The 15079-nt window shown below is 42.5% G+C and overlaps 1 protein-coding gene across 2 annotated transcripts in view; it reads right to left on the bottom strand.

Annotated features, from left to right (window-relative positions):
• The window catches only part of PPA2 (inorganic pyrophosphatase 2), a 105650-nt gene extending 90871 nt beyond the window's left edge, over positions 1–14779 (bottom strand). For both annotated transcript variants that reach the window (XM_055434163.2, XM_055434164.2), the window contains exon 1: positions 14571–14779. In XM_055434163.2, coding sequence (XP_055290138.1) covers positions 14571–14742 — 172 coding nt within the window. In that variant the 5' untranslated portion in view covers positions 14743–14779. The remainder of the gene's footprint in view (positions 1–14570) is intronic.
• Between the last annotated feature and the right edge of the window lie 300 nt (positions 14780–15079).

Raw genomic sequence — 15079 nt, 5'->3', positions numbered from 1 at the left:
GGAGAGATAAGAAAGCCTTCCTCAGTGATCAATGCAAAGAAATGGAGGAAAACAACGGAATGGGAAAGACAAGAGATCTCTTCAAGAAAATTAAGATACCAAGAGAACATTTCATGCAAAGGTGGGCTCGATAAAGAACAGGAATGGTATGGACCTAACAGAAGCAGAAGATATTAAGAAGAGGTGGCAAGAATACACAGAAGAACTGTACAAAAAATATCTTAATGACACAAATAACCAAGATGGTGTGATCACTCACCTAGAGTCAGGGATCCTGGAATGCGAAGTCAAGTGGGCCTTAGGAAGCATCACTATGAACAAAGCTAATGGAGGTGATGGAATTCCAATTGAGCTATTTCAAATCCTGAAAGATGATGCTGTGAAAGTGCTGCACTCAATATGCCAGCAAATTTGGAAAACTCAGCAGTGGCCACAGGACTGGAAAAGGTCAGTTTTCATTCCAATCCCAAAGAAAGGCAATGCCAAAGAATGCTCAAACTACCGCACAATTGCACTCATCTCACATGCTAGTAATGTCATGTTCAAAATTCTCTAAGCCAGGCTTCAGCAATATATGAACCGTGAACTTCCAGATGTTCAAGCAGGTTTTTGAAAAGGCAGAGGAACCAGAGATCAAATTGCCAACATCCGCCGGATCATGGAGAAAGCAAGAGAGTTCCCGAAAAACATCTATTTCTGCTTTATTGACTATGCCAAAGCCTTTGACTGTGTGGATCACAATAAACGGTGGAACATTCTGAAAGAGATGGGAATACCAGACTACCTGACCTGCCTCTTGAGAAACCTATATCCAGGTCAGGAAGCAACAGTTAGAACTGGACATGGAACAACAGACTGGTTCCAAATAGGGAAAGGGGTACGTCAAGGCTGTATATTGTCAGCCTGCTTTTTTAAATTATATGCAGAGTACATCATGAGAAACGCTGGGCTGGAAGAATCATAAGCTGGAATCAAGATTGCTTGGAGAAATATCAATAACCTCAGATATGCAGATAACACCACCCTTATGGCAGAAAGTGATGATGAACTAAAAAGTCTCTTGATGAAAGTGAAAGAGGAGAGTGAAAAAGTTGGCTTGAAGCTCAACATTCAGAAAACTAAGATCATGGCATCTGGTCCCATCACTTCGCGGGAAATAGATGGGGAAACAGTGGAAACAGTGTCAGACTTTATTTTTGGGGGCTCCAGAATCACTGCAGATGGTGACTGCAGCCATGAAATTAAAAGACGCTTACTCCTTGGAAGGAAAGTTATGACCAACCTAGAAAGCATATTAAAAAGCAGAGACATTACTTTGCCAACAAAGGTCCATCTAGTCAAGGCTATGGTTTTTCCAGTGGTCATGTATGGATGTGGGAGTTGGACTGTGAAGAAAGCTGATGGCCGAAGAATTGATGCTTTTGAACTGTGGTGTTGGAGAAGACTCTTGAGAGTCCCTTGGACTGCAAGGAGATCCAACCAGTCCATTCTAAAGGAAATCAGTCCCAGGTGTTCATTGGAAGGACTGATGCTAAAGCTGAAACTCCAATACTTTGGCCACCTCATGCAAAGAGTTGACTCACTGGAAAAGATTCTGATGCTGGGAGGGATTGGGGGCAGGAGGAGAAGGGGACGACAGAGAATGAGATGGCTGGATGGCATCACCAACTCGATGGAGGTGGGTTTGAGTGAACTCCGGGAGTTGGTGATGGACGGGGAGACCTGGTGTGCTGCGATTCATGGGGTCGCAAAGAGTCGGACACGACTGAGTGACTGAACTGAACTGAACTGAATGTACATAAAAGTTACGTTTACACTACATTTAGTCTATTAAGAGTGCAACAGCATTATATCTAAAAAAGCAATTTATACATTTTAAAAAATAGTTTATTTCTAAAAGAAAAAATAGCTAACCATCAACTGAGTCTTCAATGAATTGTTCTGGTAACGCCAAAGATCATCAACCACATATCACCATAGCAAATATTATAACAATGAAAGTTTTAAATATTTCAAGAACTATCAAAATGTGACACAGAGACACCAAGTGAGCAAATGCTTCTGTGAAACTGGTACTGACAGCCTTGCACGACACAGTGCTGCCACAAAACTATTTGTAAAAGTTCAGTATCTTCAAAGTACAACAAAATGAGGTATGCCTGTAATGCATTATAATCCAAAGTATACAATAAATATACATGATCCATAGTAATGCAAATAAATGATTGTATAAATAAATGAAAATGACAGAAGAGACTAAACTTCCTTTCAGAAAAATCCTAAACAATATATGTAGATGTTTCCCGCCCCCCCTCCCCCCAGAAAATAAAGCTTACCCTATTCCCCAAGTGTGGACTAGACTTAGTGACCTGCTTCCAAAGAACGGTGTGAGGAAGGGGAAAAACATTTCCGTGGAGAAACCTGACGATCAGGATGCTTAACCAAGCGATCAAGGTTAATAGCACCAGTGGACAAGCTGTGATCATAGCATGGATCCCCTGATAAGCCGGGATAAAGGTACTTCACTTCTGCCATGTTCTTCCCCCAAACCCATAATTCCAGTCTCATCATGAAAAAGATATCAGAAGCACCCAAACTGAGGGACATTCTACAAAATACCTAACGAATACTCTTCAGAAGTCTCAAGGTCATCAAGAACAAACTTATGAAAGGAATGACTGAGAAGTTGTCAGATTAGAGGAAACTAAGGAAATAGAATGTCTAAGAGGAATGTGGTACCCTGAATTGGATCTTGGGACGGAAAAATGACATCAGTGGAAAAATCAGCAACACCCAAATAAAACGTGGAATTAGTTAATAATATGTATCAGTGTTGGTTTCTTAGCTTTGACAAATGCACAGTGGTAATGAAAGATGTTAATGTTAGGAACATGGAAAGATACATACTGAAATTCTGTACAGTTGCTGCAACCTTGTCCAAGCTAAAATTATTCCAAAATAAAGTTTAAACAAATGAACAAATACAGACAATGGCTTCCGTCCAATAAAATCAGAACTGTGTAGCACAGCGATGGCCTGCATGCCACCAAGATCGCATTTCCTCTTCTCATCTGCCTGGGTTTCCCTTACCACTCATCACTAAAGTTCCTGAAGAAAGAATACCTTTTGTTGTTGTGTTTCTGTTTGTTCTACAGGGCTCTCTACGCGATCCTCAGAACCCAGAAAAGTTCCCAGCACTTAGTAGGCATTCAGTTAATACATGCTGAGCAAATATCTCTATTACTATTTCATTTTTCTGTACAAGCTGCTAAATTAATTTACCCTTTCCCACCCAAGCAACAGAGTGACTTATATATGACCCGATGCACAAACTATGATGAAGACAAGAGAAAGCACACAAGTGGCAAAGGATATAACACTCTCCCTGAACTCAACTGAAGATCTATAAAGCTCTTGTTAACTGGGGACAAGTCTCAACAAATATTAAGATGTAAGAGAAGTATGTGCTACTCAAGCATGAGAGAAAATAGGACAAGACTGTGAGCACTAAAAGCTAAAGATCTGTGAGACGTGTTCTCTGACGTCTATCACTTCAAACTGGGGTCTCAATATAGTCAAACACTAAGGCAGTGCCAATACACACATTAAAATAATTTTCTAATTGCCATTCTGGAAGGCAAAAAGAATATAAAGGTAAATGAATGGTTTGACTCAGATAACCAAACCTACTACAAGACATTTGGGTCATGAAATACTTTAAATAAAAACATAATAATAAAGAAAAAACAGAAACACATCTGGGAAAATAAAATAGGGCCTTAGATCTCTGATAATTATAATGCTTTGATGGGTAAAATACTAATAAATTTGTACAGGATCAATGAATACAGAAGGCAAGAGTCTGCCTTGTAGTTGTGGAGTTTGATAAAGAAACTCGATTTCTTTGACACTTAAATTTCTCAATTTCCCTTAATTAAGTAATATACAATTTAGAATGCAAAAGGCAATGTATTAGATGTCATAATACAAAAGTGCTAAAATGTGAGCAATGCCTACAGCTAAGTTAGGGCGCACTACACACTATCAGGATCAGCATCATCCTATAAACTGAAAGACAAAGAAGTCCTCTTGGCACAATCAGAGAGCTAATCTCTGACCTAACATACAAAGGAAGGAGAAGAATCCATCAGAAGTGTTCCAGAGTCAGTGCTGTAAGCATGATATTCAGTCAGTTCAGTTCAGTTGCTCAGTCGTGTCCGACTCTCCGCGACCCCATGAATTATAGCACGCCAGGCCTCCCTGTCCATCACCAACTCCCAGAGTTCTCTCAAACTCATGTCCATCGAGTCGGTGATGCCATCCAGCCATCTCATTCTCTGTCATCCCCTTCTCCTCCCGCCCCCAACCTTTCCCAGCATCAGAATCTTTCCCAGTGAGTCAACTCGTCGCATGAGGTGGCCAAAGTATTGCAGCTGCACTTCAACGCATTCAGTTCAGTTCACTCAGTCGTGTCCAACTTTTGTGACCCCATGGACTGCAGCACGCCAGGGTTCCCTGTTCATCACCAACTCCCAGAGTCTACTCAAACTCATGTCCATCGAGTCAGTGATGCCATCCAATCATCTCATCCTCTGTTGTCCCCTTCTCCTCCCACCTTCAATCTTTCCTACCATCAGGGTCTTTTCAAAAAAGTCAGTTCTTCGCATGAGGTGGCCAAAGTATTGGAGTTTCAGCTTCAGCATCAGTCCTTCCAAGGAACATTGAGGACTGATTTCCTTTAGGATAGACTGGCTGGATCTCCGTGCAGTCCAAGGGACTCATGAGTCTTCTCCAACACCACAGTTCAAAAGCATCAATTCTTCTGCACTCAGCTTTCTTTAAAGTCCAACTCTCACATCCATACATGACCACTGGAAAAACCACAGCTTTGACTAGATGGACCTTTGTTGGCAAACTAACGTCTCTGCTTTTTAATATGCTGTCTAGGGTGGTCACTGCTTTTCTTCCAAGGAGCAAGTGTCTTAATTTCATGGCTGCAGTCACCATCTGCAGTGACTCTGGAGCCTAAGAAAATAGTCTCTCTCTGTTTCCATTGTTTCCCCATCTATTTGCCATGAAGTGATGCAACTGGATGCCATGATCTTAGTTTTCCGAATGTTGAGTTCTAAGCAACATTAAATGCATTAAGATTCTTAAACGCATTAAGATTCTCTAAAGGTGGGTTTAAAGATAGGTTCTGGTATCCCCTACTTTTCAAAAGTTTGGTTTAAGCCACTTTACTTTTATAAAAGACCTATATTAGTGCCTGTTTTTGTTAATAACAACAAAGAAAAATCCAAAGAGGATTTTCACTTTTACAAAAAAAAGAAATGAAAGCAGCATTCAGTGTGTTTTCAGCAGCTGTTAATGGAGGCATCAAGCAGCCCTAAGCAGTGAGAGAGTGGCCAGGCAAGCCCCTTTCCTGGGAACTACACTCAGCATCTCAGCAGCAAGTTGCCAGAGCTCTGAACTACGTCCGTGAGCACCTGTGCTTTCTCTGCATTTATCTTGTGCATTCGTTAGCAAAAGGTCTCCTAAGGTATTGCTTCTTTAAAACATTTCAGCTGGTGGATGATTTCATAGGACCACTCCACTTCTAGATAGAGAAACCTGTGCTATCTATCCTGCTGCTGCTAAGTCGCTTCAGTGGTATCCGACTCTGTGCAACCTCATAGACAGCAGCCCACCAGGCTCCCTCGTCTCTGGGATCCTAAAGGCAAGAATACTGGAGTGGGTTACCATTTCCTTCTCCAATGCATACATGCACGTGAGTCACTTCAGTCATGTCTGACTTTGTGCGACTCCATAGATGGCAGCCCACCAGGCTCCCCCACCCCTGGGATTCTCCAGGCAAGAATACTGGAGTGGGTTGCCATTTCCTTCTCCAATGCATGCATGCATGCTAAGTCGCTTCAGTCGTGTCTGCTCCTAGCAATCCCATGGACTGCAGCCTACCAGGCTCCTCCGTCCATTGGATTTTCCAGGCAAGAGTACTGGAGTGGGTTGCCATTGCCTTCTCTCTGATCCTGTCTAAAATGAACGGGGTAATTCATACTATACCTATGAGCCATGGACAGACTTGGTACAAGCAGCAAGCACTGTGGCAGCGTATGCCACCTTTTAAAGATAGAACTGAAGCACACATCAGAAACAGCTCTTTCTTAGAGCCTCAGAATACAGTAGTGATAATCTTAGGTTAGAACTTCATTATCTGCAGCTCAGACTGGTTGTTTCTTTAGAATTATAACCAAGTTGTTGCCAATTTACTTTTTCAAATACTGGAATATATTCATATAGTTTTTGATTTACAATATTAGAATATTATCTACTGATTTCAGCTCTGAAAGGTAAGTTTAGTTCATCTGACTGCAACCTAATCCCTATAAATTCTCTATTGGCCAACACTTCACAGCTTTACTCCTTGCCTCATCAAAACATACACAGCATTTCTTGACCCAACTAACAGGCTTCTTCTCTTTCTTCATTCTTTTCCCTAGTTTTTTATCTTCTGCACTTACATTTTTCACTTCAAAGCTGATAAAATGTTCTATAATCCTATTGAGTTTTCCATGCTTTTCCTGTTAGTGTATTTCCTAAAGATCAGAAAAGCCTCGACTGCTTGTTAAGCAGATCTCATACCTAGTTAATCAGAATCATAAGGAGAGAAATCTGGGTATCTATATTATTAGTAAGCATACAAGTCAGGCAATTTTAAGCATTGCTCTATGTTGATTTTCGGCCAAGTAGAATCTTACAGATAATTTCCTTTTCTGTTCAACTTCTATTTTGAGTTGTGTTTCTAATTTTCTTCCTTCCTTAGTCAGTCATAATCATATCTGTCAATTATTCAAATGTCTCACAGCTTCCACAGAAACTATGGAATCCTCTAACCAAATAGCTCCCTTTGGAGATCATACTTTCTGTTGCAATCTGGATTGGATGCTTTCTTGGAACCTTGAGACTCTGCTTTGTTGGTTTCCAGCTTAGATCTGTTTTCTGGATTCCAAGCCTTCAGCTTTGTTTGTTTTACCTGTTTTGCAAGAGCATATTCCTAACTTGTGCAGTGTAAGAAAGGAGGCACAGGGGGTAAGTCTCCAAAGTCCTTAAATGCCTGAAATGTCTTGATTCAGCCTACACCCTGGATTAATGGTTGCCAGGGTAAATTCTAGAAGGAAAATGAGCTCAGAATTTTGAAAGCATTACTCCAGTCTCTGAGTTTGCAGGGCTGCTAGTAAGTCAGATGCCAGTTTGTTCTCAGTCCTCTGCAGGTGACCTGTTCTCCCTCCTTCCCCTACTCCCAACCCCAGGGACTGTCAGGCTCTTCTTTATAAAAGGCTCTCTGAGTTTTCACAGTAAAGAGCCAGGGACTCAGAACACTTGGGTACTTAAATTCTTAGATCTCTTTCACTATTCCTTTGAAAATTCTTCATTTTGTCTGTTGTTTCCTTCTGGAACTCATAGTATCCAAATGTTAAGACTTCCTAGAGTAAATCTCTGTGTCTCTTCTACCTTTTTTTTTTTCCCCATGCTGTCTCTTTGACATTTTGTTCTACTTTCTGGTAGATTTCTTTACCTGATGTTCTAACTTCTCTATATCAGCTTTCTAGGACTGCCATAACAAATTATCACACACTTGGTGGCTTAAAATAACAGAACACCAATTTACCCACTACCCCTTCTAGCGACTTTTGTGTCTTAATCAATTTTTAATCTCCAAAAGCTCTTGTTCTTCAACTGCCTTTTCTTCCTAGCCTCCTCTTCCTTCTTAATGCGTGCAATCACTTCTTAAATCTCAGTGGATACCTGTGTGACTCTGAAAAATTCTGGTTCTCTTTTTTCCCATTTAGTTTAAAGGTTTTCTTAAAATCATTCATTCAGTAAATACTGAACACATACAATATACTAAGCACTGTTTTAGGTACTAGATATACAAATTCCTTGCTTTTGTGGAATTTACATTCTGGTCAGGGGTTGGTGCATAGAAGCAATGAATATATTTTTAACTTGATCAGGTATAGGGCAAGAAAAGAATAGTGGAAGGAGATAATATTTTATATGGAAATGCCAGGGAAGCTGAATGAAGTGAGGAAGAGGGTCAAGCAGCGATCTAGGGAGCAACCCTGCACGAGGAGCAAGCCCAGAGGTGCTGAGGCGAGAAAATGCAGGGCACGCTGGAGGAAACCAGGAGGCCAAGATGGCTGGAGCACAATGATCCAAAGGAAGAGTGGTAAGCACAGATTTCAGTGACGAAGCCCCGATCAGGTCACTCACGACCCTGTAACAGTAAGAGCAGAACCTGGCATGATCAGACTTACATCTCATGACTTCTGGTGGAAAGCAGACGTCAGGGGACAGTGGTGGAGCAGGGTGAAGAACCAGGAAGCCCTGCAATCGGTCAAGTGAAAGATGTTGGTGATGTGGATACAGGAGCTCAGGTGGGAGCGGAGACGAGTAACTGCCTTTTGGATACATTTCAAAAGCTGGACTGAAGGGAGAGAATAGTAACTAGATATAGGGCAAGAGTGGCCACAACAATGATTCCTAAGTTACTGGTCATAGGTGTGAAGGCAGAAATAGTTGGGTAGGGGTGGGGGACAGGGAGAAGTTCTGTTTTCTACACATTAACTTTAGGTTAACTTCTGGGACATTTCAGTGGAAATACAGAGTACATTTACCGCATGTGTAAATCTTGAGCTCAAGAAGAGACTAGGGCTAACATTACAAATCTGGGAGGCAGTGATATCTTGATGGATGGGATCATCTACAGCAAAAGCAACAACAGAAACTCTGGCCCACAGGCCAAGTCCAGCACAAGGGCTGTCCTTACTTTAATAAACAGCCTTTTGCTGGAATGGCCATACCCATTCCTTTACTCGCTGGTTGCTTTTGCCCTACAACACTGAGCCAAGTAGTCTGTGAGAGACCACCGGTCTTGCAAAACCTAAACTATTTACTATTTGGCCCTTTTCAGAAAGGGCTTGCCAACCCCTGCCCTAGAGAGAGAAAAGATAGATATACGTGCAAAGTACTGAGTCCTGGGCCATATCAAAGGTTAGAGTTCAGATCAGAGAATCCAGCAAAGGAAAGTGCTGATGGAAAAGCCATCAAAAGAAGATAAAAGAAAGTGTTGTCCCAGGAGGGGAAAAAAAATTTCAAGGCAGAAAGAGGGTTAGACTGTGAAAATACTGTTGGGAATTCACCTGAGAGGAGAATTTTCAGTTGATTATTAAATTTGCCACATGAAAGTCACCTTTCGACAAAGCAGTTTGGTAGACAACAGTAGCAGTCAGGAAAACCTGTCTGAAGGTGACCCCTGACAAGCTGCGCTATAGTTAAGAATAAAAGACTAGGAAAGGCTGATGTGTGTGGGAGAAGCTTGGTGAAGGGCCAGCTTCCTGCGAAGATGTGTGCCTAAGAAGCTGGCTGTGACACTGGCACATCCCCGAGTCAGAGGGACAGCAACACCATCAGGCTGTCCTGCTGATCTCCAAACACGTCCTTCACCCTCTGGGGAAGGGATCAGTCCATAGCCTAAGCCCCAGGCCAGCACTGTAAATATCCATGTGCCTGCCATTCCATAATACAACTTCCACGGCTCCTCCGTGTCAAGCTCCACATCTCTCTCTCTCTCACCCCCTCTCCCATATGATATCAACATGTTCTCAGACCCTGAGGTTCTGCAAAGCAGCTCAGCTTCCTCTGAAACTACAGATCCTCAGCACACAGACTCAAGCTGGGACTTCCTCTGTGCCTCTTCACCAATAACCACACCTCCTTCTGCTCTTTTTCCTTTATAAATATTCTGAAATCACCAGCTCTAATGACGCCTTCTTATTTGTTGTTTCAGGGTTATCTTTTTTTTTACCCACCTACCGTCACTTTTGGATGTTTATGAGGAGAGAGGAAAACAACGGGAGTCACCCCCACCGCCTTACTGTGATATTTCATTTTGTCAAAAATCAGACTACATACCTAGTAGGCATTAGCTAACAAATTCTATCAGGCCCATCAACATATATTAGATGTTGCCAAACAATGTTAAAATTTTACCTTCAACTGGACTGAAATGAGATTTCATTCTATCACTTTGTAAGTTATCTACATGTTTTTCTCTTAGAATAGCAAGTTGTCTCAGAATGAAAGTTCACTTAAATCAGCAAGTGAGAAAATCAAATAGACTGCAAACCCTGTATCTGATTATATCTATTACATACATCAAATAGCTACATGGAGGCCAAGTACCAACATACTATCACAGATGATTACTAAAACCATGTACAGAGATTCTTACTGGATGCTGTAGCAATGACAAAAACCAAATAAATACAATTTATGTTTCTATAGCCACACAATAACCATTATATTCTATTATGCTAATTCAAGTTCTATGATATAGGCAAAATTGAAAAGAAAAAAAGGTTATAAGAACTCATATATTTAAGGCTCAAAACACACCTTTTGTGTAGTACTCATTGTAAATTTTATTAAGTCCGGATGTGTGGTACATTCAATGGCAGATTGCTCCTACTATTCAAATGATGTACTTAAAACATATAATAATTTCAACATAAACATGTGCTTACTATAAATGATAAAACAAATTCATTGTTTAAAAACTGCATGATTCATTCTCGTGCTAAATAAAAGCAACTGGAATTATCTATGGCATTATTTCTCTAAGTGAACCAGTCACCTACCCCACAGTAACAAAAATCCAAATTAAGAAAAGCGTAGTTTCTCCTCATCCTTTCAGAAAACTTAAAAAAACTTAAAATAATGAATTATAAGTTATGAACAAAAGAAACACATGCAGACTACCAAATGAATACTGGCATACAATGTTATGTCTCTAGTCCCATATGACCAAGTCTTACTTCATTATGATTTCACAACTAATTCAAAAGATTGCAGGTCATCAGTACCCATTAAAACTCCTGAGACTTGAAATTAATAAATTGGGACATAGTTAAAATATCCAATTCTATCCATATCCCACTATTCTCATCCTTTATAAAATATAACAAGAATTTTGGTCTAGTGTCTTAAAGTCAAAAGGGAAAAAGAAATTATACATATTAAACATTAACCATGTACCACGCATGAGACACTAATAATCTTTACTTATATGGTATCGTTTAGCTGCCACAGCAATTCTATAAAATTATCAGTGCTATTCCCATTTTACAGATGGAGAAATTGAGCTAAAGGAAATCAAGTGATGCCCAAGGTAGTCAAGTCAAACCTACAACCTATGTTTTTTTTCCATTTTTAAAAAATTTTAATTAGAGGATAATTACTTTACAATACTGTGATGGCTTCTGCCATAAATCAACATGAATTGGCCATAGGTATACATATCTCCCCTCCCTCTTGAGCCTCCCTCCTGTCTCCCTCCCCATCCTACCCCTCCACAACCCAAGTCTTTTGACTATTAAACTCAGTGCTTCCCAAATAGAATTCTATGAAACTCTAGAGTTACTAAAATGTCAACAAATGTCCTGAGAAACAGGGGCTTTGGGATTCAAAAGCTTGGGACAAGTTACATTACATAAAAATTTCCAAGAACTTTAATACGCACACGGTGACTCCCCAAGGTAATAAAATGCGAAGCGGTTTGCTAATTTAATAAACCATGAAGCTCTTCCTTTAAAGAAAATCTAGTAACACACCATGGGATGCTTGTGCTCAACTAAGCAGTTTGGAAAATGACTGATTCCGATCGCCTCTTTCCATGGTTCAATAAAATGAGGTAGTGAGAGGTTCAATTACTCACACAAGTCCCCACAAAAAGTAAATTACAGGGCCAAGAGGCCTCATGATTACCACCAGGATGCTCTTCCCCATCACCTTGTCTCACTTCAATACTATTCCTACAAGGTTTAACACCAATTAAAAGGGAAAAACCAAGTACTGCATCTGTCATTTATTCTAATTCTTCTGAATGGTGGTAAGGAGAACCATTTACAGAAATGAAATTCAAAAAAGCCTACCTCCCAACTTCACTAGTATTACAGAGGCTTGGGAAATATTTGGAAATGTGGGAAATGATTTCACTGCTAAACAATACTAAACAACATTTTTCAAAAAAAAAAAAAGTGGTATACTCATGCTCTTCTTTGAAGGGAGAGAACTGCACCATATTACTGCTCATGGATACTGCCAGAGTACAAATGTCCAATTTATTTATCTTTATAAAGAGTAAATTGCTCACTGCTTCCTGCATACCCCCTAACACTGAAGGGGCTTCATTTCACTTTGTCCTACCCCTTCCAGCAAACCGTAAACTGTCCTGGGTCAAGGACGCCATCTGGCGTTTAATTGAGGAATTGTTCAACCCAACAATCGCAATGACTATCTCACCACCTGGCCTCTCCTCCAAACTACTTCCTTCAATGTTTGCCCATCAACCCCAGTAAAATCATTTTTCTTCTTTTCTGTCAGTTATTTCAACTGAATGAGATATAAATATTTTATGTTTATATAAAATATATTTTATTTGTGGCATTCCAGCTGCAGAAAAGTCATGAGTTTGAAACACAAGGTAGCTAAAAAAACCACACCACAGCAAGAGGTCAATAGAGCCTCAGAAATGCCTAACAGATAATGTTAGGAGAATCTCTTAGTCATCCAATGCCTCCAGGGAATACCGGCACTAAGGAGGGCCTTGAAGAGCACTGGTAGGTCAACTGCTTTCTTTCACAGCTTCAGACACCGGCCATGTAAGAGATGACGCCGTGGCCTGTTGACAGCACAGAGTTATTGAAGGGCCAGAATCAAGGCCTAGGACTCTCCATTCCAAAGTCTGTGCTCAGCAGGCTACACCGCATGCGCCAGGATCCTCAAGGCTGCTTTTTTCTCAGCCAACATTCAAATAAAATATTTTTTAGTTTTTTATATTTTCCTTAACTAATTATATTGACATTATGAACCTCTGGGCCCATAACTAAAATTTTCTCAGTGCCACATGTAACAGTTTCAGCACACACTTCATAAATATTCATTGACTTTTTGGTCTATAATTTATTACTGTATTTATAACAAATCTAAAATGCTTTCACCATTTTAGGAGTTAGACAGCTTCTATCTGATTTGAAATCTGCCAATCTGTAACACTGTTACATAGTATGGAAAGCTATTCCTCAAACCATCATGTTGTAACCTTTTGCAACAATCCATCAGAAATTTGGGTCTTCCTGTTAATGGTTCCTCTCTACTTCATTTGCCTTGACCAAATAAGGATGGAAAAGAATACGGAGAAAAGTTTAAAGAAAACGGGAATTTTAGTATCAGCTGTCTTACGACCACGTGCCTGTGTGTTCAGTTGCTCAGTCGTCTCCGACTCCTTGCGACTTCACAGACTGTAGCCTACCAGGCTCCTCTGTCCAAGGGAGTCTCCAGCTAAGAACGCTGCAGTGTGTTGCCATTTCATGCTCCAGGGCATCTTCCAACCCAATGATAGTAACCACAAAACTATGCAAATTGAGTCTTCTCTCCTATAAAAATGCCTCCACCCTAGGCTCAAGTAGGAAACGTGTAAACATTTTGTAAATTACAGGTATCAAAAATGATCACAAGTATTAACAACAGAATTTATATTCTAGACGCTGTGACTAATCTCTTTGCATAAACTATGCCATGTAATTCTTACAGCCCTATTTTACATATGAGAAAATGAGAAAAAACAAGGCTCAGCAAGTCTGGAAACTCGTCCAGGATCACAGAGTTAAGAGCTAAAGAATCCAGATTCGAGCTGAAACCCAAAGTCTCTCGAGTTGGCATTCCTAATTGGTGGGCGGTAAGGCAAGGCCAACTTTCCAAAAAAAAAAAAAAAGGTACTACTCCCCTTGGGGCTCTCAAATCAGTGAGGGCTGACAGCAACTCAACCAACCTCGCTACTTCATATCATAGCTAACCTGCACAGTGAAACATACACTTGCAAAAAAAAAAAAAAAGAGAGAGACTAAGGGAGACCTGGGTCTTTCCCATTTTAGCTGGCCAGGTCAAGGTCCTAAGTTGCTTCGCCCTCTGGATTTGCTCAATTTGGGGAGGAGAAGGGGTTACTTTGGAACCAACGAGGTCCTTGATCGTGGATCACATTCAAGGTGCAAACTCGCGAGTATAAATTCAGGCTTCTGAGAGAGCCTTCATCAGAGCCCCGCCCCTTAAAAAAAACAGGTGGGCCAAGCATCTCCGAAGTCCCGCCCGCCTCTCCAATCGCCAGCGGCCCTAGCCGGAGAAGCTTTGTTACGCCCACCCCGAGGGCGGGCTGGCCCGGGAGCTCCGTTCCCCAGCGCAGAGTCCGGAACGCCGGCGGGGGCCGGGCTAACGGCTGCGCGCCCGGGCGGGTGGCGGCGCGCCCGCTCAGGGTGACCCGGGCCGCCCTGCGTCCCTGCGCCCCGCGGCTGGGGGCCGGGCGGCTCCCTTCGCGGAGAGCTCCCGCGGCTCGGCGCGGGCCCCGCGCGCGGACCGCGGCCTGCACCGCGCGGCGCCCGCCGGACGCAGGGACGGAGCCGCGCTCCCATCGCCGAGCTCCGGTGCGACGCGCGGCGGGCCTCCCGCCAGCTACTTACTGAAAAAGAGGCGGTAATCGGGCGAGTGGGGCTGGCCGCGCTCCTCCGTGCGGTACAGGGCCATGGTCCGGCGCGGCCCGGGCGCTGCGCTCGCTCCGCGCGGCAGGCGGGCGGCGGCGGCGCCCACGGGCCGGGCCCAGCTGGTGCGCAGCAGCGGCAGCAGCGCGCGCATGGCGTAGACCCTGGTCGGGCTTCGCGCGGGTGGTGCCGGGGGACGCGCCCGGTCGCGCGCCGGCGCCCCCTACCGCCCGGAGTGGGCACGCCCCGGCGGAGGTTGGGAAGCCCGCCCCCGCCACGCTGGCGGTGCAGACTGCTCCTACGGCGCCTGGCACATTGGCGGGATTGCACAGGGGTACCCGCAGCGAGACTGAGGTTCAAGGCCCCACCACCCTTGAGGAGTTCATTGCCACCTATTCATGGATACATGCATTCACTCCTTTACGCACTCTTCCAGACAGTATTTACTATCATATTTATCATGCGTGTGTGCTAAGTCACTTCAGTCATGT

Source organism: Moschus berezovskii, chromosome 5, assembly GCF_049115385.1.
Source record: "Moschus berezovskii isolate FMDL1 chromosome 5, NW_MosBer_1.0, whole genome shotgun sequence".
Classification (NCBI taxonomy): domain Eukaryota; kingdom Metazoa; phylum Chordata; class Mammalia; order Artiodactyla; family Moschidae; genus Moschus; species Moschus berezovskii.
This window is presented reverse-complemented; position numbering and strand designations above follow the sequence as displayed.